This window comes from Bombus vosnesenskii, unplaced genomic scaffold, assembly GCF_011952255.1.
Source record: "Bombus vosnesenskii isolate JDL3184/JDL3185 unplaced genomic scaffold, Bvos_JDL3184-5_v1.1 scf7180000013263, whole genome shotgun sequence".
Taxonomy (NCBI): Eukaryota; Metazoa; Arthropoda; class Insecta; order Hymenoptera; family Apidae; genus Bombus; species Bombus vosnesenskii.
Window position 1 is genome coordinate 5,723,367 of NW_022882923.1, and position 24,542 is coordinate 5,747,908.

The window sequence follows — 24,542 nt, forward strand, 5'->3', positions numbered from 1 at the left end:
GCCGGTTCTTTATTCTATTCCAGGGGATTCCCTCCCTTCGTTGTATGCTCGCCACGTTTCCCTTCTCCTCGCAATCTTTTCCTCTGCCGCGTCTGGCTGTCTCTCTGCCTCTCTTCGTCTGCCTATATTTTCAGCTATCATCCGAGACAGCCTATTCCTTTCCTTGGCACGAAGACAGAAAACAGTCTCCGTCGCGAGATTCAACCGATATTCAGCTGTACCGGCCGAAATTGAACGATTTGTCGTATAAACGTCTTTGAGCCGATTCACAGCGCGCAACGCCATTGATAAATCCGGACGTCTATCCGCGGAATCGCCGCGCCGTCACCGGACGCGCTCGTGCGGAGTTAATCTTCCAAAGAGTCTGCGGGAATAGGAAAGAAAGCCGCGGAAAGCTCGAAACATCCTGGAAAAACCTACCAACTCGAAAATCTCTCGCGCCCAGCCAACACGATCCCATCACACGGAGAAACTTTCCCCGTTCTTCCCCTCGGTCTGATCATCGTAGTTAAGCTGCGTTGGCCGCGATTCTCGCTCCTATCTACCAACTACATGCACGTGAAAGGCCATCGGTACTTTCAGAGTCTACCTAAACCTCCACATATCCCAGACTATATGATAGTATATGTACTGTACCCGATGCGGATTTAACTCGAAGAACTGGAAGAAAAAAAAAAGGAAGAAAGGTATGTACGTATATCTGGTGGTGCCAAGTCAGCTCACCTAAAGACCAACGTCGGTAAGAGCGACCTTTAAAGAAAATCCTCATTAGAGAAGCTTCTGCAACGAAGGTAGCAAGCCTGGACGCTGCAAAAAGCGTCTAATTAATTATTTGCGTTTTCCGTCGAAACGACAACGATAAGGAGCAACATTGCCGCGTAATTGCCTACCGACGAAAGTAGCGATAAAGACAATGGGTCCGCGCGTCTCCGTCTTGTAATTGAACCCTTCCAACTTCGCCGGGAAAGTGTACGACAGCTGGATGCGCGCTTTAATCGCGACTAACGTAACCCTACCGGGTGTCTCAGTCGCAGCCCGTAACGACGATTTACGGGTTAACGAGTTCACACTTCTCGAATTTCCTGGATGTTCGCATGATTCTTCCCCACCTATCCTACCAAGTATTCGATTCAGCAGCCTCCTTTCTCGGTAGGATATTCGCGGTACCCTTCGCATACCATCGCTCTTCGCCGTGCCTTCAGCTAACCAACGAAAGTTCGGCCCTTACATTATCGTCGCGGCAGCCGCGAGTCGCTTCTTGCGCTTGCGGGTGCCGCTAACTTTTTAACTAGTTGCAAATTAAAATTTAACTCGAGGGTACCCAGCACCTTCACCTCTGTCGGCGTTTCTCGGTACTTTCTCGTTCCCCGGGTCTGGAGAGCGACAGCCTGTGCGACGAGACGCGTCCGCAGAAGAAGAGAGAGCGAAGAAAGTTTGCGGGAGTAGATTTAAAAAAAGAACCGGAGGTTGCTGAAAGTTATAGGGACCGAGGATCGAAGACGTTAGAGACTTCGATCATTTTTACGAGCGCTCCTGGTCACTGGCGCATCGTGCAACCGAGGATGAGAAGATACTGCGCGCTATCTCGATCCTGCTTTTTCTCCAAGCTGGCCCCTAACTCGACGCGATGTCTGTTTTTCGCGATCTACGAAGCGGCACAAATTTTTCAACTCCGGATATTTGCTAGCCCGTTATTCGTTGGCTGACCGAAACCAACGAGAGAGTACGAAATACAAGAACCACCAGTTGTTTCCATCCCGAATACTTCTGTTACGTTAAAACAACAATGGCATTCCCACGAACAATCGCGGCGGATTTAGTTAGTCGGGCATAATAGGTCTAGGGCGTACGTCGTTCTTTTTTTTTTTTTTTTTCTGAATGCATCACGGGGTAACGAGGCAGCTCCGTTACCGCGCGCGCAATATTTCAATTACCGCTCAACGTATCCTATTGTTTGCAGACGCAGCAGTCGACAACTTGGGATCTCCGTGAGCCGGCTCGCGAAGCCACGAAGAAATAATTTCGAAATTGCCGCCAGCGATTTTTCACGAAACGACTGTGATTGAAACGCGGTCGCCGGCACGCGGATACGTGCGAACAGAGAGCGTCGCACACAAGCAAGACGACGCGACGGGTTCCGCGAGAAAAGCGCGGAAAAGAGTATTGCAAAGAGAGAAGAAAGAGCAGGTAACCCCTTTTGCGACGGGCCGAGGGCAGGAAGAACAAATTGCACTTCCCAGTCTCGTTAAAACAATGTCGTCGGGGGAACAGAGAAGAAGGGCAAACCGTGGCAGTGAGGGGCGGGCCGAAGGGAATGAGAGGTAGGAGGTGAGGGGCAGAGGAAAGCTAGGTGGCTGCTGCAGCTTCCAACGAAGGAGTATTCAGGTGGAAAGAGCTCTTCGCTCGTTAGCATTTAATTGAGAACCTCGCGAAGAGAGGACTTCAGTCCCCGGTAACGACGGTCGACGGGCTCGTTTAAATATTTTAATAATCTCTTGTATCGCGAACGGCGATTCGAATATTTAGCGGTACCGCGATATCCAGGACTCGGCCTCTTCCTTTACCGCGCTCATTGGAAATACATGGCAAAAGGATCCGCGGTAGGAATTTCCCACCGATCGAATCCTACCTACCTACCTACCCACTTACCTACCTACCAACCTACCAACCTACCCACCTACCAACCCTTTGCAAGAACGCTCTCGCTTTCTTTCGCGATCGAATATGGATTGTACGCTTTGTGGAAGCAATTAGAGCGAAATTTATCGATCATCCGACCACTGAATATAACTGACCACAATGGAAAACAGTCGATGCAGCGTGCGACCAAACGATAGTGATTATCTTTCAACGTCGAACGACGAGACATTATAATTTGAAACGTCATTCGGATTTACATAGCTCGTTGGCGAATCCGCGATTTCGTAAACACGATGGTTTCCCGTTGACAATTTCCCCTTTCCATTCTTTATAAATCGCGATCGATTTGGTCAACCTTTGCCATCGTTAACTCCAGTTTTGCCAAACCAAACGAAAAGAAGAAAATAAGGAAACACGATTAATCGCATCGTCGATTCGATCGACCTGACCTCTATTCAGTCACGAAGTGAACCGTTGTAACGAGTGGCTTATATCGACCCTCGCGCACGGCCTTCGAATTTTCCGGTCTAATGGAACGTGCCATTTAGGCGACCACTTTGAGGCGACTCGATTTTCTCTATATTTTTTTTCTATTTTCTTCGCATCGTTACATCGACACACCTGGCAACACCTTACCCTACAGGTAAGCGGCGTACAATAGGCGCCACGTATCGTTGCACATACAAGCTTTCATATTGTGCGCCAGCCGAAGGCTCATTTATCATCCATAGAGGGATAATCAATTAATCGCGTGAATACGGTCGCAGCGAAGACTCGTATTTAATATTTAAACTTCTTGCGCGGGAGATTAATTCTTCACGCTCCGACAGGGCTTCTATGATCGACCTATTTATCAGCACAGCCTTTCGCCACTTTTCTCCGATGCTCGCGTTACTACGGAACTTATCAAGCGTTGTAAAATGTATTACTGCTGGTTCGTTAATTTTTCAGAAATATTTATGCAACCCCTCCCAGCTCGTTCACGGATACCCGGCAGCGTATCGTCGATCTTGCTCCTCTACGGCGCGATCCTTTACGACATCGCGCCGCGCCGTTTAGTCGTATAATAGGCGACGATTCTATCCACCGCCTCTTTATTAAACGTTCGATAATGCATTTCATGCCGTGGATAATCGTCACGGATCTTGCCTTCTGATTTATTCCCCTTTCTCTAGACACCCTAAGAGGATTCAAAAGGTATCCCGTACACGAACCTTTCTAACGTCCCGCAAAAATGTCATTAGCTTCCGCTAGGGGAATGCCCTTTGACCTTTGCACGATGAGAGGAAACTTGACCTGCGGCCAGCGTTAACCAGCCGACTTTGTAACCTGTTGTCGCCATAAGTAAGTCGTCCCTCTTTCTCTCTCTTTCTTTCTCTCTCTCATTTCCGCCCGTCCTCTCTTTCTCTCCCTGGCTCTCTGGCCGCGGTCGATCGCATGACCCTACAATCCTGAACCCACCGCTCAACCTTCGTATCCCTATCTTTCAACGAACGCTATGCGCGTCCTTCCGTTCTCTCCTGCCGCTGTGCTCGTGCTTTTCGGTAGATCAAGGTGACCTAGGTTCATTAGCTCATGACCGACGATGTACAAAGTTTCTCGGAACCTTAAAGTAAAGGGCGAGCTCGACAAGGCTGCAACCCCGATTAGCTTACACTCGCAAGATATCTATACATCGTCTCCCGGAACGATCGACAAATATAGCCAGAGTATCGTGTACTTCGACAGCATTAACCGGGTTTCTCTACACGGATTTCACGGCCGTCGGCTTCGTGTTTATACACACCGTTCGTGGAATGCGCGCCGGTACCTGGTGGTATTTGTTGTTTGCAGTTACTCAGCCCTCTATGTTTTCCTCCTACCCATCCTCCCAAACCATCTCGATCCCGCCTCGCTCCCTCTATCTAGTCAACCCCTTCTCCCTCTCTCGTACTCTTAGCACACCAAGAATGCACCACGCGTTGCCCCGTGCAAGCACGATGCAGCAACATACTGTGTACCGAGGGATGCTCGGAGTACAGGAAAGGAGAAGACAGTCTGCTGAGAGGGATTTTATTATACGGTAGAACGGAGACCCGCAGGAATATAACCGTGGAAATGCACAAATAATACGAAAGCCGCAAAACAGGCGGCAGTGATAACATCGCGAACACGGTGACAAGAGAGAGGGACGAGAGGAAAACGTGCCCTCCGTTGAAGGATCCGCGACTCCTACACTAACCAACCGGCTAACAAAACCAACAAATATTTTTCATTGGCCGAGCACGTATCTCGAGAAAAACACGTTGCCCGGAAGATTCCTTTTGTCGAATCTCGCTTACGTCATGTCGGTTCTTCCAGCAATTTGCAGCGGTTACGCGGTGACGCTCGTCGAAAGAGACACGTGCGACGAGCTATCCTCGAATTTCGAAGATTTCTGAGGATGACCGATTTAGAGGTAAACGAGAAGCCGCTTTTACGGCGCTGTAACGAGGTATCTTAATCGAAATCATACGGTAATACTACCGGGGAAAAAAGGTCAGCGGTTTTACGCGGAATCTAAAAGTTTCAGGAGTACTTTACGGAAGATAATCCGAACATGGGAAGGGAATTGATCGATCGTGCGCTTTGATCAACTCGCGGTTCGTGGACGTTATGGACCAAGTGTTCTTCTTCTTATAGAGATTACCTGATCCGAGGAATACACAGAGGGAAAATGTGGTATCGGAAGGTTTCAGATGTCCGAGCAATTTTTGATCGCGAGAGGTCGGAGGAACAGTAATCGACGTCTCTCGTTGGCCATCGCGTCCTCTCTTTCCCTCTTTCTCACACTTGCGTGAGAGTACAGGAACGGATAGCAAGGTACACGGTTTCCCCATTATCGGGTGTTTACGACGACGACGAGGGGCATAGGAGGACGCACACACGAGGACGAGGGTGGCATCGCCGTCGGTGGAGATCGCATCGGCCGCTCCGCATAATAACTAGCTACCATGCATTTACATTTTAATACGACCACTCTGCATAGCGGATAAAAGGTATATAGCCGACGAGGTTGAAATCATCGACCTCTGTGTGTCGTCATCGACACCCTCCGCGTCGCTCGTTGCTCGCGGAAATAACCGGTAAATTAGCCAGAACCGAACCTACAATTCAAGCTTCTTGGAACTCCTACTTTCGCCTTGCGCCTCGTTTTTCCCGGCCGCGGATTCTTGTTTTCGTAGCCGCGGTGAAAAATAACCGAAACGATCTCGCGTCAGAGTCGATGGGGCGCGAGTTTTTACAGCGGATGCTCTTGCAGAATGTCAAAGGAGCAAGCAGACTTGTTATTAATGCAGTTTGCGCGACTCGTCGAGGGCTGCAGTAAATTAAACAGCACACGCTGAAAGAGGAACCTATTGCGCTACTTCCAAGAAACGACCACCAGTACGGGGACATCTTTACTCGATGAAAAATGTACGGTTGTCTACCACGAAATGGCTGATTGTTGTTTTACATCTGCCTGTACGACATTTAATCCACGTCAGAGCGTAAACCCACGATATAATTAAGCAGTAAATCGTACGGTGAAATTTCTTAAAAGATATATACAATCGTCTGGGTTTTAATTAATATGTTATAAACAAATCTCTTCATTAACCGCTCCATTAGATGACATTAGATGATTTGGATGGTGTATTGACCTATCTACTTGTCGCGCAAATAAATTGTAGCGGCACAGGTGCGTAAAAAAGTTCAAGTGGAAAAATTCGAATCTGGGAGAGACCCATATTATTCTGCCTCTGAATACTAACGATTGTTTTGGTTAACAAGGTCTAGAGGCAAATGAACTCTGGACAGATTGTTATTGCCGTTTCTTATAATGTAAGAAGATTAACTTTTTGTGGTGGCATTCGTCGGTATAAACATATGAACGTGCTTCCTAGGACAGGGTATATTGTCCTTTCTTCGATCGACATAATAGCATTGAGCAAGACGATTACGACTGACATACACTATCTCTGTATCTGTACTTGTACTTATGCTGATCTTAATACAATTGACTATTACGAATTCATCCACTCGTTCTTTTATCAAACAAACCTACACGTTTAATTCACCTCAAAATAATTTGAAAAATATTTGCTACCGAGAACTCACCATTCGATGGTCCCATCCAAATATCCGTCGTCGGTCGTTGAGTATCCAAAACAAAAAAATCGATGCAAGGTTCCTTGTCGACTCACATTCTAAGATCCAAGAAACCAACTAGATATCCATTAAGATAAGCCGAGACCATGTTTAATGGTGAATCCAAATGTCGGCAAGAAGGTTGGTCGGTGGTGGCGACGGTAGAGCAGCTGGGGTTGGCGGTGACAAAGAAGCGAGAAACAAGGGCGATCGTTTCGTTCCGTAGTTTATAGCGTTTTCGCGACGTATCCGAAATGCGATACTGTGGCTGGATAGGCCTTGAAAAATGTTCTGTAACAGGAAGAAGATAACCGGTTAGCTGTTTTGCAGGAACAACATCCGATAGAACGAAATCCATTCCGTTAGATAAAAAAAAAAAGAGAGAGTGAGAGAGAAAGAAAAAGAAAAAATGAGACAGGAGTGGAAGAACTGATGCAGAAGTAAAAAATTATTAAACACGATGATATCGGTACCATCCGGACCGATGCAAATGGCCCATAAATTTGTGAAATTACATTGAAAATCAATGCGCTAGAGAAAGACAGGGAGCACGAGAGAGAGAGAGGACGCGCGTTTTAATAAAAACTCCCTACCCTTTTTGTCAACGTGCGCTGCTCTCAGCGATATTAAAACCCGAACTCGAACACAGCTCCCGTACATGTAGTAGTTTCACCGAAATAAACGAGGCTAGATATTCTTAACGTTTTACTGGATGTACCACAACAATAGAAAAAAAAAGGAGAAAGAGAAAGGACAAAAACGGGCAAAGTGTGGACGAAACAAAAAAAGAACAGATTGACCTTATTCCCATAATAGCTCGACTCTGCCATTCGATCGACTCTTGTTTATCAATGAGAATCTAAGCCGCGAGTAAACGGTGGAACGTCGATAACCATCACGCTCGTACACCCTCGCGATTCTAGCAGCGTCGAAAACCTATCGATCCACAAAATCGATCCGACCTGCTTTTAGATCCCAGCTGTTTCGTCGTGCCGCGTATGTTTCGTTATCTAGACGATCGTTCCGCTGTAATCGATTCTACGGTCACACACGAAACAATGTTCGCTTTCCTGGAGAGACTGTGCCAGCGAACGATGAAACTGACGCTATAGGTTGCACGGGCGCAGAGAGAACGCCGGTTTAACATCGGTGCCTGCGTCCCAGTGCACGCAGATATACAACGGTGATTTATTAGGTGGAGAATTCCAATTCGCGGGCTGGTTCATCGTGGACCGCAGATCAATCCAGTAAACATCTTCGGCCCTCTCTTCCTGATAATTCCTCTTGCTGCTTGCGTTCACGTATGTCGTTATAGAATTGCCGTTAGCTACTTTCTGTTTCTCCAAGTCTTATTGTCACGTCGCGTAATATAAACGCCATCCCTCGTTGTCTGGTCGTCAGATATCCACCCTCCCTTACTTAAACCCTCAATAAACCTAAGGAGCCACCATAAATCTTAGTATTTCTAAAAATCAGAATTCTCAAGTCTCGTAAATGTCTTTGGTTTATGGATTGTTCTTAAAACATTTCATCGCGTCTCTCCGCGAACTGTCGAACACTTATGGAGATTCCATACATAAGGACGTTTGACCGGATTAGTTGCTAAGCAATTAGCGTGACGAGAACGCGTCGACTGATCATGTCAGATTATAAAGGGAGGAAAAAGAGGAGCATTGTTTCGTTCGGATGAGATCCCACAGAGCCACAGCGAAACAATGAAAGCAGATTTTCAAAGGGTATCGAGAACTGGCTTAATTGCCGTCGCAATCGTCGATAATTGTACATCCGTCGGTTTTCCTAACGAGAAAATGAACTAATAGGGGTAGAAACGAGTAATGGTTTCGTTCTCTTCCCACCACTCCCACTGACCTTTCGTAGTCGTTATCGCACGAAGTTAGATTGGATTCGCGAAAAAGCAACAACTTCGAACGAACCCCTCTTTTTATGTAGAACGAGTCTTCGGCTTTGATGCCATATCAAACGAGCGTGATTGAATGAACTATTTTTTTACGTAACTGATAAATGTTCCGATCCAGGTCGTCGAAGGGGAAAAAATATGAATGCGGTAGCATGGTCATCAGGGTGGCGCAGCGGTATCGTGTCGTCCACGCCCTTACCGCGCCGCTTTTAGCGTTCCAAGTTAAGTTCTATCGACTGATTGGCAGTCCCCGAACGCTTTATTACGCTCCGGTCGACAATTTCGAGAATAAGCCATCACGGACAGTGGCGTAGGTACGGTGGGCGTCTCGAGACCTGCATCGAGACACACAGAGAATACGAACAGAGTCGGGTTTCGTGCGTACCTTCCGGTAAAGGTATCGGTCTGGAAACGGTGAATTATATCCCCGTAAGGTATCATTCTGCGGTAAGAGATGGCACGGTAGCTATCTGATTCCGTTATCTCGGCGCCATATACCCAGTCCGTGGATTCCGCGGCGAAATAACAGTCCTCAGAAATAACGTATTCCGTAGGTCGGCCCTTTCAGCGTCCCTCTCGGGTACGTTCGCACATGTCTGTCTTCATTCGCCTTTCATCGACTAAGCTTTTCTTCTTTTCTGCTCTGACCGCGAAAGACGAAGATCGGACGTGGTGAACAATGCCGCGTGACGTTGGGTGCGGCCAGAAAACTGAACCAACTCCGCGACTGCAACTCGCATATGTACCGCCCTGATTGTCCTACGTATACGCGTCCTTAAGAATTAAAGCGACGTTCATTGTCCCGTTACTTGCAGAGTCGTACGGCGATGAAGGAATTAATAATTACGCGCAGCCTGCACGGCCACGCCAGAAACTCACAGGTTTGTCACAAAAAAGAAAAGGGGAGATTGAAATCGCTACCACGATCCTACGGAGATAAGCTAGTGTGTACGTCAGAATGCAGAATGATTTGGCGCGATGGAAATGTGTATGTGTACGCGTGTACGGCAAAATAGAACCGCGACCGAACTGAAACTTGAACTACTGGCCACGAACGAGAAGGAAATTTATCGACGATAGGCGAGATCGATGAGACTGAAAAGGCTCCCGTACAATATATATCCCGGTAGGTATACACGTGTGAGTCAGCTATTAATACTCACAAATTATAAATAATGTCGCTGCCGCGACCACAAATCAGCGTTTGCTGTAATACCAGCAGAGGGGCTTTCGACTGGTCGGAGGATTAAGCGCTTTTCGAGAGACGCCTACCTGCCGGTGTAGAGAGAAGATGAAGGGCGGAGAGAGAGAGAGAGAGAGGAAGAGAGGTAGCAGTCGGTTCTACGTCCAGCTGCGATCGAAAACTAAAACTCTGGGGAGTGGATCCTCTACATTAAACCCCATCCATAGAAACGTATTGCTTTGTGTAAAATGTTCCCTGATAATATCGAAGCTATTCCGGGTGATATTGATATTGCTATTGCTAGGGCGGATGATACCAAAAAAAAAGGAAATCATGCCTAATTTGAAAAAACGTTCGAGACAAATAGACGAAACCACTTGGGCTCTCTTTTCTTTCCAATTTCATCCTTAAATCTTATCTCTGGATATAGACCTTTTAAGCCAGGATATCGTTTTAGGAACGACACACATAATGATCTTCGCTGGTGAAATCAACTTCGCACAATGCCATCAAACGTTCATACTCTTCATTGGAATGAATGCTCCATACTTGTTCTGTTTACGCGCATCTTGCATACAGTCCGAGGATAAACATCATTATCGAATTGATTCTATTTCGTCTAATTACTCGATGCGAATACGCTTCTATATGGCGGATAACCTGGGAATTTAACGAATATATTTGTGTATCATTGCTCTCCAATTAAGACGAGCCTCTTCTTCGCGTGATAATAAAAGATTTTTCAAACAATGAAGTTCCCTATTGTCCCATCTAGCCGATTTACATAGCTATAAAAGAGAACGAGCCATTCGCAGGGGACGAGTAAGAAGCCGGACGACGCGACGTTTTCGAGTTTACACGACCGTGTCGACGGGACTTTCACGTAATTGCGCATCAATGTCCTTCAGGGAAATGTCTTCTCGAGACCAATAAGTCCTGAAGAGGAAGCAGAGCGGAACGGAAGGAAAGAAACGAGAGCATGAAATAGCTGAGGAGATGCCGTGGCATGATAACAGATGTCTCGCGTCGCGGATCTTGTCTCGTTGTCTTCGGGCAGTGACGCGGTACGCCAGCATCCCCGGCATCGCGGCCCTTCGAGAAGCGAGAAGAAGCGAGGAGAGTACCGTCAAACAGATTGAAATCAACGGGAAGCGACTTCTATTTTCTCCTCTGCACTGTACCAGAGCCAGATCTGAAATGAAAATCTGTGGCCCCGCGAGCGAGGAACCGCAAGATAATTCAAAAAGAAGAGAATGACTGTAAGAAAGAGGGGAAGGCACAGCCCGGCAACGGCATAGCAAACGTCCTATGTACCTTCGCTCTGTTTCACGAAATCGCGAACGATTCAGTCAGACTGATTAAAATGTCCGTTTATAACGTGACCATATTACGAATTTCATTTTCGAACTGAATATATTCTCGAACGCTTCAGTTCGCAAGTTTCAGTTTCAATTTGCAAGCTGCAAACGTTCTGATATTCAATTAACGATTTTATATTACAACGGGCTTCGTTATTTTCAAAACAGATATTACATTTAATAATCGTAACTAGAGCGAAACCCAACCGGTATTTATTGTCTCAGGCTACGCGGCCGCGCTCGGACAAAAGTCCGTGTATCATCTTTCATGAACAAAATAAAATGCAAAAAAAGGGAAGCGGGAGAGAGAGAGAGAGAGAGAAAGTAGAAAAATATAAAAAGAGCGGAGAGTAGAAAAAAACTTTCTGGTTATCAGATAGAATTTTAGCTTGGTAAAAAATACGAGAGAAAAGAGGGCTTTAGCTCGCGCGAATCTGCTCGGTAAGCGTTTTTTCCCTAACTCCGACACAGAGAGACTCGAGCTAGAGAGGGGAAGAGAGCGGGACAGGAAGCTGTGGCAGAGTTTCCAGTTATGGAGAAAAATTTTATATTATCCGGAGTCGTTCGGAGACAGAAATTTCAAAAAACCTCGGCGCAACCTGGGAAGTCTCGCGCACTTATGACCGGTAAATCGTTTTCCGGCCTTCGAGATCGGCGAACTTACAAGTTTCGTTTCTTTCCCGACGAAACACGTTGCCGCCCGTCCTTTTTCCAACCTACCCCCCTCCGGTTCCTCTCACCCCATCTATGTTCAACTTTCATTTCCCAACCCGTAGAAACTTTCGATTAAATTTTCACAGAGGAACGCGCGAGGCCAAAGCTCCCACCTAGGTGGCTCGAATAATTTCAACCGAACATCTCCTTTGACACGACCCGTCCCGGCTAATATAACGGTGCATATTCAAATTCGCAATTCGTGACATATTCCGTTCAGATGATCCGAGTGCGACTAGTGACTAGTACTAGCATAATCGGGAACATAATACACCCGCCTTGCCTTAGCCACGATGCAAGACGCGCGCTTAATCCGCGTTTGACGCTCACTAGCCTGTTGGCTGGGTATAGACGAACGTGCGATATTGTGCCAAACCGAGCAATTACTGTCGGTAATCTCGCTAATAGAATTCCAATATGCGTGCCAATTGAACCGAGTCACCGTATGGCCGTACGGGCGTGAATCTGCAGATTGTGCGCGCACGACGAAAGCCATGACACGATTTGCCCATTAACTATACTCTCAGTTTACTTGATACACGTTCTTTGTGCATGGGCTCCTAGAGAGCGCTAACTGTAACACGATCGCGCGCAAACCTCGCTATTTCGTCTAAATACAAAGAATTACGAAAGCCAGGCAGGAAACATAAACTCGCTGCTACTGTATCTTTCCCTGGTTTCCATATTGTATCGCATCATATACGGTTCAATCACAAAAGTTCCTACAATAGATACCCTATGTACAATACGATATGTAACGCGAATCTTCGTCCTATTTGGTTTAGCCAGACGAAAAAGATATTTGCTGGATATTACACAATATAAAAATTCTTTCCAGAAAACACGAAATAACAGCAGAAAAATAAAAGCAATATGAAGTTCACGGCAAATACACGGTGACAGCCGTATCAAGAAACCAAGGTAATATACGAGGGACTTGAATGGGAGCTCACCTCGTTAATTGGACTTGGTACGATGATGTTGCCGTGCGAATTGTTCCCCACGAAATTACCTCGATATCTTCTCGTTGTCGTCGTTTTGTACCAATGTCATACCGTTATCTGGGATATACACGAATTTTCTTCAGCATCGTTACGATCCACCGGTGCAATTAAACCGTTGATGCAACACACTACGCTCGACAAATCAACAACTAGATGACACACGTACATAATTGGCGAAACGGCGCGCGCAGATTTTAAATTCGAAAAAATTGGTGTCACTTCCGGAATGGAACCAAATTAAAGTGTACGGTCGAACGTTGCGTGTCCATACGTATTATTGATCTTATCGAACTGTAAAATAAATTTCATGCCAATTCAGTGGACGATTACATTTAATTGCATCCAATTATATCGACGTGAACACGGAATACTCATTACGATTTATTGGACCAATGATAACGATCCTTCTCGTTTTTCATGGTCGATGTGAAACACATCGGTTCAGTGAAGTTCTATAAAGTATTTTTATTCAACCTGGCACGATCTGATTAAAATTTTTTCAGATATAAATTACTGGAGGTATCGTATATCTTAATGATGATGAACTTAATCTCTATAGATTTATACATTATAATACACATAACATACATATATATTCTATATTCTATATCTGTATATATATATATATATAAAAGATATATATATATTTATATATAAAAGATATATATATATATATATAGTTAATATATATATATATATATTAACTATATATATTCTATATATATATATAAAGAATTAACCTTGTTATTCACCAGAAAATTGTCATTAAAATTAAGCACAAAGATAAGCACCAAAGAGGAAACTCGTTACATTTTCTTTGCTATTTAACCACCAAAAAACTTGCCATACGATAGAAAGCTAATACATTTTTATTTAATTTGATACACAAATACGCCTTGTCCAACTTGAATATATTCCTAAGAAATGTCAATAAGTGTTCATAAACAATTCTTCAATTTTCACCACATACTTATACATGCATACGCAGTTCATTGACTAGTAGGTGGAGATTCGCCATTGTCATATTGACTTTTATTCCTCAACAAGTATCCAGCCAGAAAGCTAATGGGGTCAGCAGGTCGTTCCTTGGCTAAACTAGATAAAGCTTGTAACAAAATTGGGACTACAGTCTGGTCCAAATATTGCCTCGTTGGCAGGGATTGTAATTCAACACGTGATTTCTTTGGTGGCGCACCAGACAGATCTGAATCCTTATTCATTGCTAGTATCCTCTGTAACAATGAAAAACAATACAGCGGATGAAGATCAGTGTTAATTTTATTCTTACAAACATAACTAGAACTATGTGCTATTATTTTCTTTACACCTTTTATAAACTTCACACAAAGGCAGTCATAAGAAGCACAAGATATTGGTAAAACTAATGAAACTGTACAAAAATATCCAAACCTAACTGCTCAAATGACCTAATCCAAGGTCGTTGGTACAAAACCATACTTAAATTTCGATACAACAGCTGTCATTAGTTTGGCGGGAAATATCAAAACTGTTTCGTTCGAATAATCCATTGTAAATTTGGAGACATAAAATCGGCGTAACACTAGAAAAATATTCGATTAATAATCATATTTTAGAAACTATCAACGATAAAAGTCAACGTAAAAAGATAATAGCACAACAGGTTACGCCTACATTTATAGGTTATCTAACTTACGTGCGCTGTTTCGCTCACAACATTGGTGAGGGGTTGTGCCGGCGTTGCTGGCTCAGTCCTTTCCTCCGTTGTGTTTTCTGCTATTACAAGAACAACACGTTGTTCGACATTATTATTAACACAAATTCTCGTCCGAAACGTATCCTCTAACACTACCTATTAAATAATAAAAAGCAAAATAAACGGTACGTACCACCGCCAGACGCCATCGTGCGAACAAATAATGTTACCAACTATTACGAGTTATCACTGCATAAACACCATTCAAATGTTACCATATCGTAAACATTCGAAATGCGGCGCGGTTTTTGATAACCCAGTAAAATATTAATATTGCAAATCAATAGCGCATTGCTTTTGTAGTATAATCAAACGTGTTCTAATGGATCTTTAAAATATTTAAAACATGATATAGCGATTATTTTACAATTATGTTTAACGAAAAATCCAGTCCTTCGTGAACATACACATAGGTTGAATAAAAGATTTGATGTTTAGGAATCTAAAATCAAACAACTGTTTCCTTTTTTTTTTTGGTTTTATTTATTTAACGTAAAGTTAGACGCTACGACTTTGGTACAAAAACATAAAATATTGGTACTGAGGAAACGGTGTACTACGAGCGGATCCTCGAGTCCCTACGAACGCGGAGAAATACGAGTATCGTTGTACGAGAATGCGAACTTACAGCCAATTTAAAGGCGAGCACTGAGCGCAACACAGGGTACTAATTACGAAATGTCCCGAGTCTGCTTGCAACGGAAAAAGAAAACGATACGCGCTCCGCCGAAGGAGAAGCTCGAAGAACCGCCTCGTTGCTGCACGAAAACGAATATCCAAAATTACCAATGAACAAAGCATAATATATAGGTATAACGCGGACGGCGGCACCGACCGTTTCACAGCATCATCAAAAGTAACGTTAAACTTTGCGAAAAAAAAACGATACCAGATCGATCACACAAACGATAACGATTAAACGAGTAGTATTTCCAATCGATTAATAGAAGAAAGCTATGCGACAATCCGCGAACATCACGTTTTTTTTTCTTTTATTTTTTTCAGCTTTTGTTACTTAATATCGACGGTCACGTCTTCAATCGTACGGCTAATATCGAATATGTTAAATGTCTTTCGATTTCTCTTTCATCGCGTTAAGTTCCAAAGCATCAAAGCGAAAAGTTCCGCGAGCGTTATGTGAGTAAAACGTGATATACATCGTAAAAGGTGACTTGCACATGGCTACATTAATGTGGTAGAGCGCGATCGTAACACATACACGAGACACGAGACTTTGCGCAACCTTTAAAATCACATCGATGAGTAAAAGTGCGTCGGCGAGCAGAGTTACAGCCACACATTCAAAGTCACAGATTCACGGACAAAGTATCCCGGCAACAGCTCGTCGTCAACGACGAGACATCCTTCGACCGTGATCCAAGTTCAACTGGTGTACCACTCGTGCATCGCCTCGGCAAATAAATGCAATATCTAGACATACCTACTTACAACGTATATATATGAACGTCAATGTATACATATATATTTATATTTATATATTTATATATTTTTATATATCTAAATAGTGTTGTGATAAAAACGAACTATGAGATACGCGTCGTAATTGTATCCTGGCGCCACATCGATATACAGGATTGAATATTCGAACGAACGGTGTTTCGATTTTTCTTATCTATTTACTTTTTTCGATTTCCAATAGCGCTCTATCTAATCGCATTCCTATGGCCTGATTTTTCTATTTACTCATCTATTACTCGACGTGTCACCATTGAACGAAAGAGAACGGCGCACCTCGCGACCATCCGTCCGACTTATGTCCTACTTACGTTTAAATCGGTACTTGTTGCTCGAATTGCTTACACGTATAATATCATCGTCGCTTTTATAATTAAATTCACGTAGGTTCATAATTGATCGAGATTAGCTTGCGAATATATGTGTGTGTATAGCGGACTAAATATTATATAGGACGATTAAAAATCGACAACGAACGTGGTGTGTGCTTACGCGTTATCTTCTCTCCTTTTAAAGTATGGCATGTGATGTTTTATAATGTGGTCAGCTGACGATTTCGTGTTTCGAATCGTGATCTACGATTTAGCGTGCCGCGTTCTTCCTACGGATAAGTCGATCGGTGAAAAAGGAATTTTATGAAAATTTGTTGGTTCGACACACGCGGCGGAAGAAGTATCGATTAGACGCCACCACGGCATCGATGCGACCTGTTGCTTGACTACTTGCTACAACGACGACGCACTCTCTGCGACACTGTCGCAATACAGTGCTTTCTAGACTTGCTCTCCGCGACGTCGAGACTCAAGATCGTCAATCACCAAAAAGGGGGACACAACCTTCGTTACGAAATTATAAATTGTATATATATGTATAATATCATCATCATATATATATATATATATATATATATATATATATATATATATATATGTATGTATAATATCATATGCCTGTAGGGAGCGGCAGTGTGGCACAACCATGACTTAAAAAGCGAGTAACTAATGTATCTCGTGTGTACTTCCCGTGACTCGTGGCGCTTGGAAGCGACAATTGTAACCTAGGATATACCGCCAAAACCCCCGTGAAACGCACCGTCGCCGAGAGCACGCGTCGCGGGCCGGATTCTAGTCGCATTTTTTCAACGTCCACGAACATGCCGGGTGTGTTCGTTTTCTAACAAGACACTCGTTTAGGACGAATCGATGAGTTCGATGGTTCGTTAAGTTACACAAAACGACGCGGTATGTTGCCCCTCGAATAAAAATTACCTCTTCGCCTGAATCGGCAGTTAATCAATTTGGCAGTTTTGTAATATGGCCTTGTCGACAATTGAGCAAGAATGAGTGCGCTTATACGAAAAAACGCGAGATCGAAATAGAGAAAGGCCAAAAAGGGGATAAAATGATATGGTCGAAGACGAAGAAAACGGTCCCTTCAGGAGACAAATATCGTCGTCGCTGGTAAATCAACCTCAGGGTTGATTGTTTAAACGAAACGTCTCAACGAGTGTACCGCCTAATGCGATGGACCGAATCTATTTACTCGCGACGATGGTAATTTTTCTGATATATCGTTGCAATTTGGACCGACGACAGCACCGGGGGAAGAGTTAGCGTACGCGCTCTTTCCGTTTCTCTCGAATCTTCGGTCGCTGGTGATGAGAGAGACGGAAGACCACGGAAGATGATTTACAGGTTACACTGCCACAGTATCGTAGGGTGTGAGGAGTCCCCCGTGACCGCCGTGGCTGGCGCCGGTTTGCCGGCTGGGGGCTTCGTTTCTGTAACAGGTAGTTTATGCTTTCAATTTTCCTCCTTGTACTCGTGCGTTCCCTTTTACATCAGCGTTATTCTAAGTATCCGTATACAGATACTAGCTATATATCGCATTTTTCCGGTAGCTTCTATGCATCCAAAGGATAGAAATAAAAACTATCTGCACGTGATTCAGCGAAACATGCACTAGTTGCAATCGCCAGTACATTAATAATAAGAATCGTTTCATTAGTACGATAATAAAGATATTTTATAGCGGTTGTTAAGTTAGTAGCACCAGCGGCAATGGCAGCAGGATCTGTAGCAATGACAAAAGTAAGAGCCGTTAGCGAAAATAAATATGGCATCGATCGCAATCGCGATCGTGATCGGTCGACGTGATCTAATGAACAAAAATTAGTATTATCTACGAATATCACACTTGGCAAAATGTCATGAAAATCGCATGCAAATACATATAAACTTAGTAAGCATTATTCGACCCAGGTAGAGATCTGATTGTCGTTGGTATGGAAGCGACGCTGTCGAAGCATTGACTGACCTATATTCTCGTGGCCACAAAAAACTAGCTAAGAACAAAGTTAACGCAACTTCTAAAGCTTTCCAAAACTCATCTATAACGCGATTGTCGTTACAAGAATGCATCCTGCGGTTTAATTATTATTATTATTGTCTAACGAACTTACGGCTTCCTGCGTAAAGAGTCATGAAACAAGAAAAAGTCAGAGATACGTTAAGCAGATTGTCAAAAGGATTGTTCAGAATTCTTAGCGAAACCACCGTGCACTCGATCGCCACTATCATTTTGGAACACCCAGCGAATCAATTGGTCCAAATCGAATCCGAAGATACCAATGGTTTAGAAAAAAAAAAAAGAAACAACAATTTACGAGAAGAAGAAGCAGGTCTGGCAAAATTACAATATTATATTATGGAGAATCGAGAAACGTATGACGTTTGTTCGAATAGTAAAAGTCGAAGCGACTAACGGAGTGGTTGGCCAATTTACTTTCGAGAAAGTCAATGACAGTTCTCGAGGCAAGAAATCGCTCGAGACACAGCGGCATGAACGGTGACGTTTCTTAATCGTACACCGTTAACCAAACTCACTCGATCTCTACTGACCTCTCTATGAGTTTACGCATCTCCTCGGTGGTCATGCCGTCCTTGCCGCGAGCATTCACTGAAATAGAAAAACACACGGCACGATTGACACAACGGTAAACTACTACGACGACACGTAGCATGCAAATCGTGGAAGCTAAACGATTAGATACACAGACTCCGCAGCGAGTCCCGGTTCATTCTTGTACGCCGTGACTCACTCGGCATGCCTATATTTTCTACTATTTAAAGACGAGCAGCGATAAGGAAACACAGAGCGAATAGTCGAAACGAGATCACCTTGACTCGGCTCAAGAAGATACAACGTTAGAAAATTGTTCTTCCCGGTAACGAGTCATTCTATTGTAAATTAATTCGCTTCGTAATTCGATCCTCTGATTCCCTACTCGATCACTGTTCTTTGTACTGACCGCCGTAGTTGCGGTTCACAAGTTGGTCGCGATCACACTCTGCTTCGCTGATCTCGTTGCTCTCTTTGCTGTCGTTGAAGCTGGAGTTGTTCTGGTCGTGGTTCCTTGGTGGTGGTGGGGGTGGTTCGGGTGATCCAGAAACGGGAATATTGCGGGCCGATCCTACACTGCGACGTCCAACAGAGCCACGAGATCCATAATGATCATAGGGAGCGCCGTATTGTCCGTATTGAGAGCCATATTGATCTTCTTCAGGAGCGCAGTTTGCCGGGTCATCGTATTCAGGAGAGAAGACGTTATGGGTTCCGCTGCCACCTCCTTGGGATGGAACTCGAGAGTAACGACCATTTTGACGTGGCTATGAAAAAAAATGAAGAAATTTAATTCAATAAATTGAATTAATTAAACTAGGAAATATCTCTAGAAAGAGTTATGATACCATAGACTGAGATCCAGAGCGGCTGTGAGCAGAAGCGTTAGTAGGATGTCCAACAGGTGGTCCCATGGTACCAGAGTGTCCATTGCCAGGGTGAGGGAAGGTCTGGAATTGCATAGCCTTGCTGGGGTCCATTTCTTCGCGGAATCCAAGAAGGTGGAAGGTAGCGTACGGGCAGATCTCATCCTCCATGCCTGAAAGAAACAATCACTCAGGGTAGACACTGCAGTTATAGACCTGCTTGAACTAATCTATTCATTGTATAGGATTATCTCCATCAATCGGATAATCTTTCGCAAGGTGTTGGTCTCGTGCAGTCATCGCTATCGCTAAAATTGTCAGGTACCTACGTATTACATTCCTATGTTTTTCCTCTTGTCTCGTACTTGCTTGTCAACGAGAAATATTTAAGGAAAGATTTCATGCATGTTAGTCGTATAGGTACAGGTCCATTTACATTTGCTCGATTTTCGTATCTTATGATAAATATCCTAGATATCGTCAACTAAAAACTAACGAAGATCAAGTGAGAAATTGGTCCTGTTCCGCTTAGAAAAGTGGGACAAATCGAAAGAGGTGTTTCCTATGAGTACATCGTGTTTATCTGTTTGCGAAACCAAAGGGTACCAGAGCGCAAGCATGCGAGGACGTGCAAACATTAAGAGGGTTACATCAACACTGTGTAAGAACCGTGGAACTCAAAGGACTTACGAAGACCGACTGCAACCAGCCAATAGCTGCACCGGCCGTAGGTTAGTAATCGTAGTCTCGCGATAGACGAAGGCTCGTCATGGCGACACAAGAAGGAGAAAGAGCACTTCGTTCGGGTCTTTAACTATTTTTACCAACCTCTGTGGGAGAGAGCTTCGGCACTGCCCATACGGGGTGGCGGTGGACATCTTCGATTCGGTGCGCAATGATTCAATTCTTCGTACATATGTCGTCTGGGATCCCACGTCGAGTGGCTTCTTATCGAGCCTGTTCCACCTATCGAACATATACTACAAAGGTCGTACGACTGACTGACGCTTACCAATGTTCGGTTTTGGCTCGCTGCCATATCGGGGTGATTGATTTCATTGACGATTCACGGAGTCATCCGAGTGAACAGGGTAATCGTTCATGGTACACGCTTGGTACGCGCAGCAAATGTGATAAGCGCAAAATAAGGGAGGAAAGATAACCGTTCCCGTGGGACATACATATCGATTAGGTGTAGAGAAAAAACATTTTGAAGCGAGGCAAACAATAAAACAACTGGCATTGACTATGATCAACGCGTATATAAATAATGTGTCTGGACGTGTATGTGTGTGTGTGTGAGTGAGTGAGGTTTATCAACGACGTATCGACACGCCGATTTGTCTGACGATGGTGAGGTCTAAAATCGTGTCGCCTGTGCGATTCGATCGTGTGTCACGTAAAATAAAAATAACGGTAACACTATCGTGCCGATGCGACAACATCTAGACAATAATTGGAATTTAGCTAGAAATCATATTGTAGGCAGTTGTGGCTTACTTATCACTGTACCTCGCTTGATGCGATCGCAGGTGTTATAATTTGAGCCAGGAACAGGGGGCAGTTTGCGATTCGGTGGGGCGATGTATCCAAGTTCGTCGCGAAGATCGGGCCTGCGTTTGTCAAGGGTAGCTCCGCCAACTCCAGTTTGCTGATATACCACATCGTCTAAAAGAACGAACGATACAAATGCCACTCGAGAGTTCGACAATATCGAGCATTCGGTATTCGATTTGGATCGATTATCAGAAAAATAATTTCTCCGAACATCTCGGATTAGTTTCATCGTTAATGTCAATTCCATTCAATCGATAAAAATTTTCTTTTATTTACAAATTATCCTTCTGATAAACTTTCATCTATGTTCTCATAGCAAGATAAAATAATAAAAAAAAATTGGTATACATTGTCCTTCGTAATATTTCTCGTCGGCTGATGAGATACCTCGCAGCCGTGTTTGTTCCGGACCTCGAGTTCTCCTAGACAGCGCGACGCAAATCACAACTATGCCTACAATAATCACAACAATCGTAGCTCCCACCGGCACCACAACGTTCACGTCGAACCAGCTAGGTAACCAGGGGAAATAACGCCTGACATCCGTGTTGTCGTTACCATTATTGCGTACGGGGGGTGCGATCGTACCTGTTCGTTAAAACAATAAAAAAAAAGGAATATTACCTTTATCACCACCATGGCCCTTTCCTCTGAGAACGCAGATCACGATGACGGCAACGATTATAACAAAAATAGCTGCTACCACGGGTACGACCAGATTTAAGTTAGCCATGAAAATTTTCATCGGATCTTCGTCGTTGCCACCACCGTTCACATCAGGTAGCTCTCGGGCCGGTGCAATGGTGCCTGGAACAAAAAATATGGCGACCATTCAATCCAGCCACCATTAGCACCGGCGACGAGTGTGCCGCTGCCGTTTGAATCCTCTTACCTCCGGTTACGGTCAGTGTCGCGAATTCATACTCGGCTACAGCGAAACCAGCATTATTGTGAGCAGTAACGCGCAAGTGATACCAGCTAGCAGGGTCCAAATCCAAAACGACAAAGTTTCCACCGGGTTTCACATTGTTCGAGACTTGATTCCATTCCTGTTGGTGCCTGAATCGCGTCAAAGGGCGTTTAAATTTTCATCAAACTCAAAGAGTCTCTTCTATACAATTTTCCTTACTTCTTCTTATGTTCGACGACGAAGTAGAGCATTGGGCAGCCACCGTCGGACCAGGCGCTCAGATGCAGGGTGATGCTATTCGTGGAAACTTCGATGAATCTGGCCGCTTCGGGAATGATCGGTTTCGAGCCCTTGGTACGTGTGTTGAGCATGTCAGAAGGATCGCCGGTTCCAATTCTAAGGGAATGACAAGTGAGCCTCGCTCCACGACAGTTTTATTCATGCAGGCCTAGATTATTACCCGTTATATGCAGTAACGTAAATCTGGTATCTTGAGCCACACCACAGATTTTCAAGAGTATATTTCTGAGCAGTAGAGCTAATTTGTGCAGTTTCCCAGTCGCCGAATTCCGGTTTGTAGTGAATCGTGTATCCATGGATCGGAGCATTATCGGCAGGGTGAGGTCTCAGTTTCATCGTCAACGAGTTGGTGGTCGTAGCAGTAAGAGTAACTTGCGGTGAGTGTGGGGGAGCTACGAAACGTCGTCTCATATCAATCATTCGTTCTCGAATCCCATCGAATCCCATCTGAAGTCCTAAGATATCACTCACCGTGAACGATCAGTTGGTGAGTAACGGTATCATGGCCAAACGAGTTCTCAACATAGCAAGAGTATTCTCCAGCATCGGTACGATCGACTTCCTTGATGAACAGAGATCCCTCGGGCAGTTGTCGCAGTCTGTCGCTAGATTGAAGAACGGCGCCACGTACTTTCCATGTAACTTCCGGTGCAGGTACTCCGACAGCCAGGCAGGGTAATTTAACATCTTCCTTGTAGGTAGCAGTGAATTTGTCGTCAAACGATGCGATCTTTGCCGGTACTGGAAAGTTAGTTTATCACGATCAAATTAGTTTACCACAAATGACTAAAATGTAAACAACAGAAAATTGAAGAGTACCTCGAACGCTTGGTGCCAATGCCACGATCTTTGAAGCCTCTCCTTCGCCAATGTTGGTACTAGCAGTTACCCAGAAGTCATATCTGCGTTGTTTGTCCAATCCAGATGCCTCGTGAGTCAGTTGATTCGGTGGTACTTTCTGGCTAGTTGGTTCCTCTGCGTTGTCTGCCTTGGTGTAAACGATATACTGGGTGATAACTCCATTCGGTTGGCTTGGTGGGCGCCACGAGACAAGAATCGATTCAGCTGACATAACCAGAGCCTTGACCGCGATAGGTGCTTCAGGGGCTATAAGAAAGAGAATAGAGCACGTTTCAGATACCAGTTACAATTTATTGTAAATTTACTTCTACCAGGCATCACTTACCGTCTTGTTCCGTTTGGCAGTGAATAGGTGCAGATTTAACTCCATCGCCGCCAGAAGTAAAAGCCAGAACCTGCATAGTGTAATTGGTGTATTTCTTCAGTCCGTGTAAGATGGTTTCGCTGGAGGAGGTGATCTTGGTGTCCTTGGTGTTCTCATCGTACCAGGTGTCAGATGGTCCGTAAATAACCTGCGAAAGAGAATCGTAAATATCGCCACAACACACACACAAAGACACTTATTCAGAGTGTAATCCTTTATCTACCTTGTATCCGGTGATAACTCCATTAGCGGCGCTAAGAGGCGGTGACATCCAGGAAACTCTGATAGTCTGGGAAGTCAAGGTGGTGCAAGTAGTGTCATGAGGGGGTTGTTCAGGTACTCCTTCGGCGGTGTGTTGTCTTCGTTCCTCGCTCATTGGTCCCGATCCAACTTTGTTAAACGCTTGAACAACAACGCTGTATTGAGTGTAGGTCTTCAGATTCATGATTTGCAAGTGGTGTTCCTTTCCATCTTCCTTCGAGAAGTCAACGGTTTCGTAAATGTAGTCAGAGGAGGAAGAGAGTTTGTAGCCAACGTAGTATCCAAGAATCTCACCGTTCCAGTCTTCGCGTGGGGGTGGTTTCCATGTTACCTAATCGAATGAAA

General features: G+C 44.4%; 2 protein-coding genes and 1 long non-coding RNA gene across 53 annotated transcripts in view; all 3 read right to left on the minus strand.

Moving 5' to 3' along the window:
* Positions 1-13,551, minus strand: part of LOC117231352 — a 49,202-nt gene extending 35,651 nt beyond the window's left edge. Inside the window, exons 1-2 of the long non-coding RNA XR_004492951.1 lie at positions 12,916-13,551; positions 6,760-7,080 (exon numbers count right to left, since the gene is read on the minus strand). This is a non-coding gene — a long non-coding RNA (uncharacterized LOC117231352). The remainder of the gene's footprint in view (positions 1-6,759; positions 7,081-12,915) is intronic.
* Positions 13,552-13,765: 214 nt separating this feature from the next.
* Positions 13,766-14,967, minus strand: LOC117234067 (protein dpy-30 homolog). 2 transcript variants are annotated; one of them, XM_033494939.1, is made up of 3 exons: positions 14,835-14,967; positions 14,642-14,718; positions 13,766-14,198 (listed from the first exon to the last, which is right to left on the minus strand). In XM_033494939.1, the coding sequence occupies exons 1-3, from the start codon at positions 14,848-14,850 to the stop codon at positions 13,956-13,958; spliced, it is 336 nt and encodes a 111-aa protein (XP_033350830.1). In that variant the 5' UTR covers positions 14,851-14,967; the 3' UTR covers positions 13,766-13,955. The 2 variants fall into 2 exon arrangements, with proteins under 2 accessions (XP_033350830.1, XP_033350820.1); XM_033494929.1 differs by having other exon boundaries at positions 14,642-14,721; positions 14,835-14,953.
* Positions 14,968-17,310: 2,343 nt separating this feature from the next.
* The window catches only part of LOC117233852 (Down syndrome cell adhesion molecule-like protein Dscam2), a 54,258-nt gene continuing 47,026 nt past the window's right edge, over positions 17,311-24,542 (minus strand). For 39 of the 50 annotated variants that reach the window (XM_033494765.1, XM_033494711.1, XM_033494659.1 and 36 more), the window contains exons 16-30: positions 24,160-24,528; positions 23,898-24,084; positions 23,531-23,818; positions 23,183-23,452; positions 22,872-23,103; positions 22,631-22,807; positions 22,394-22,560; positions 21,850-22,089; positions 21,445-21,612; positions 20,773-20,910; positions 19,927-20,117; positions 19,488-19,845; positions 19,078-19,135; positions 18,639-18,644; positions 17,311-17,957 (exon numbers count right to left, since the gene is read on the minus strand). In XM_033494765.1, coding sequence (XP_033350656.1) covers positions 17,873-17,957; positions 18,639-18,644; positions 19,078-19,135; positions 19,488-19,845; positions 19,927-20,117; positions 20,773-20,910; positions 21,445-21,612; positions 21,850-22,089; positions 22,394-22,560; positions 22,631-22,807; positions 22,872-23,103; positions 23,183-23,452; positions 23,531-23,818; positions 23,898-24,084; positions 24,160-24,528 — 2,934 coding nt within the window. In that variant the 3' untranslated portion in view covers positions 17,311-17,872. Of the gene's footprint in view, positions 17,958-18,638; positions 18,645-19,077; positions 19,136-19,487; positions 19,846-19,926; positions 20,118-20,772; positions 20,911-21,444; positions 21,613-21,849; positions 22,090-22,125; positions 22,309-22,393; positions 22,561-22,630; positions 22,808-22,871; positions 23,104-23,182; positions 23,453-23,530; positions 23,819-23,897; positions 24,085-24,159; positions 24,529-24,542 lie in introns of all 50 variants that reach the window. The other 11 variants (XM_033494843.1, XM_033494833.1, XM_033494877.1 and 8 more) reach the window with 2 other exon arrangements.

Coding starts and splice junctions, on each gene's coding strand:
- LOC117234067 (XM_033494929.1), bottom strand. Junction 14,199..14,641: donor TTGTGAGCGAAACAGCGCAC/GTAAGTTAGATA, acceptor TCATTGTTACAG/AGGATACTAGCAATGAATAA.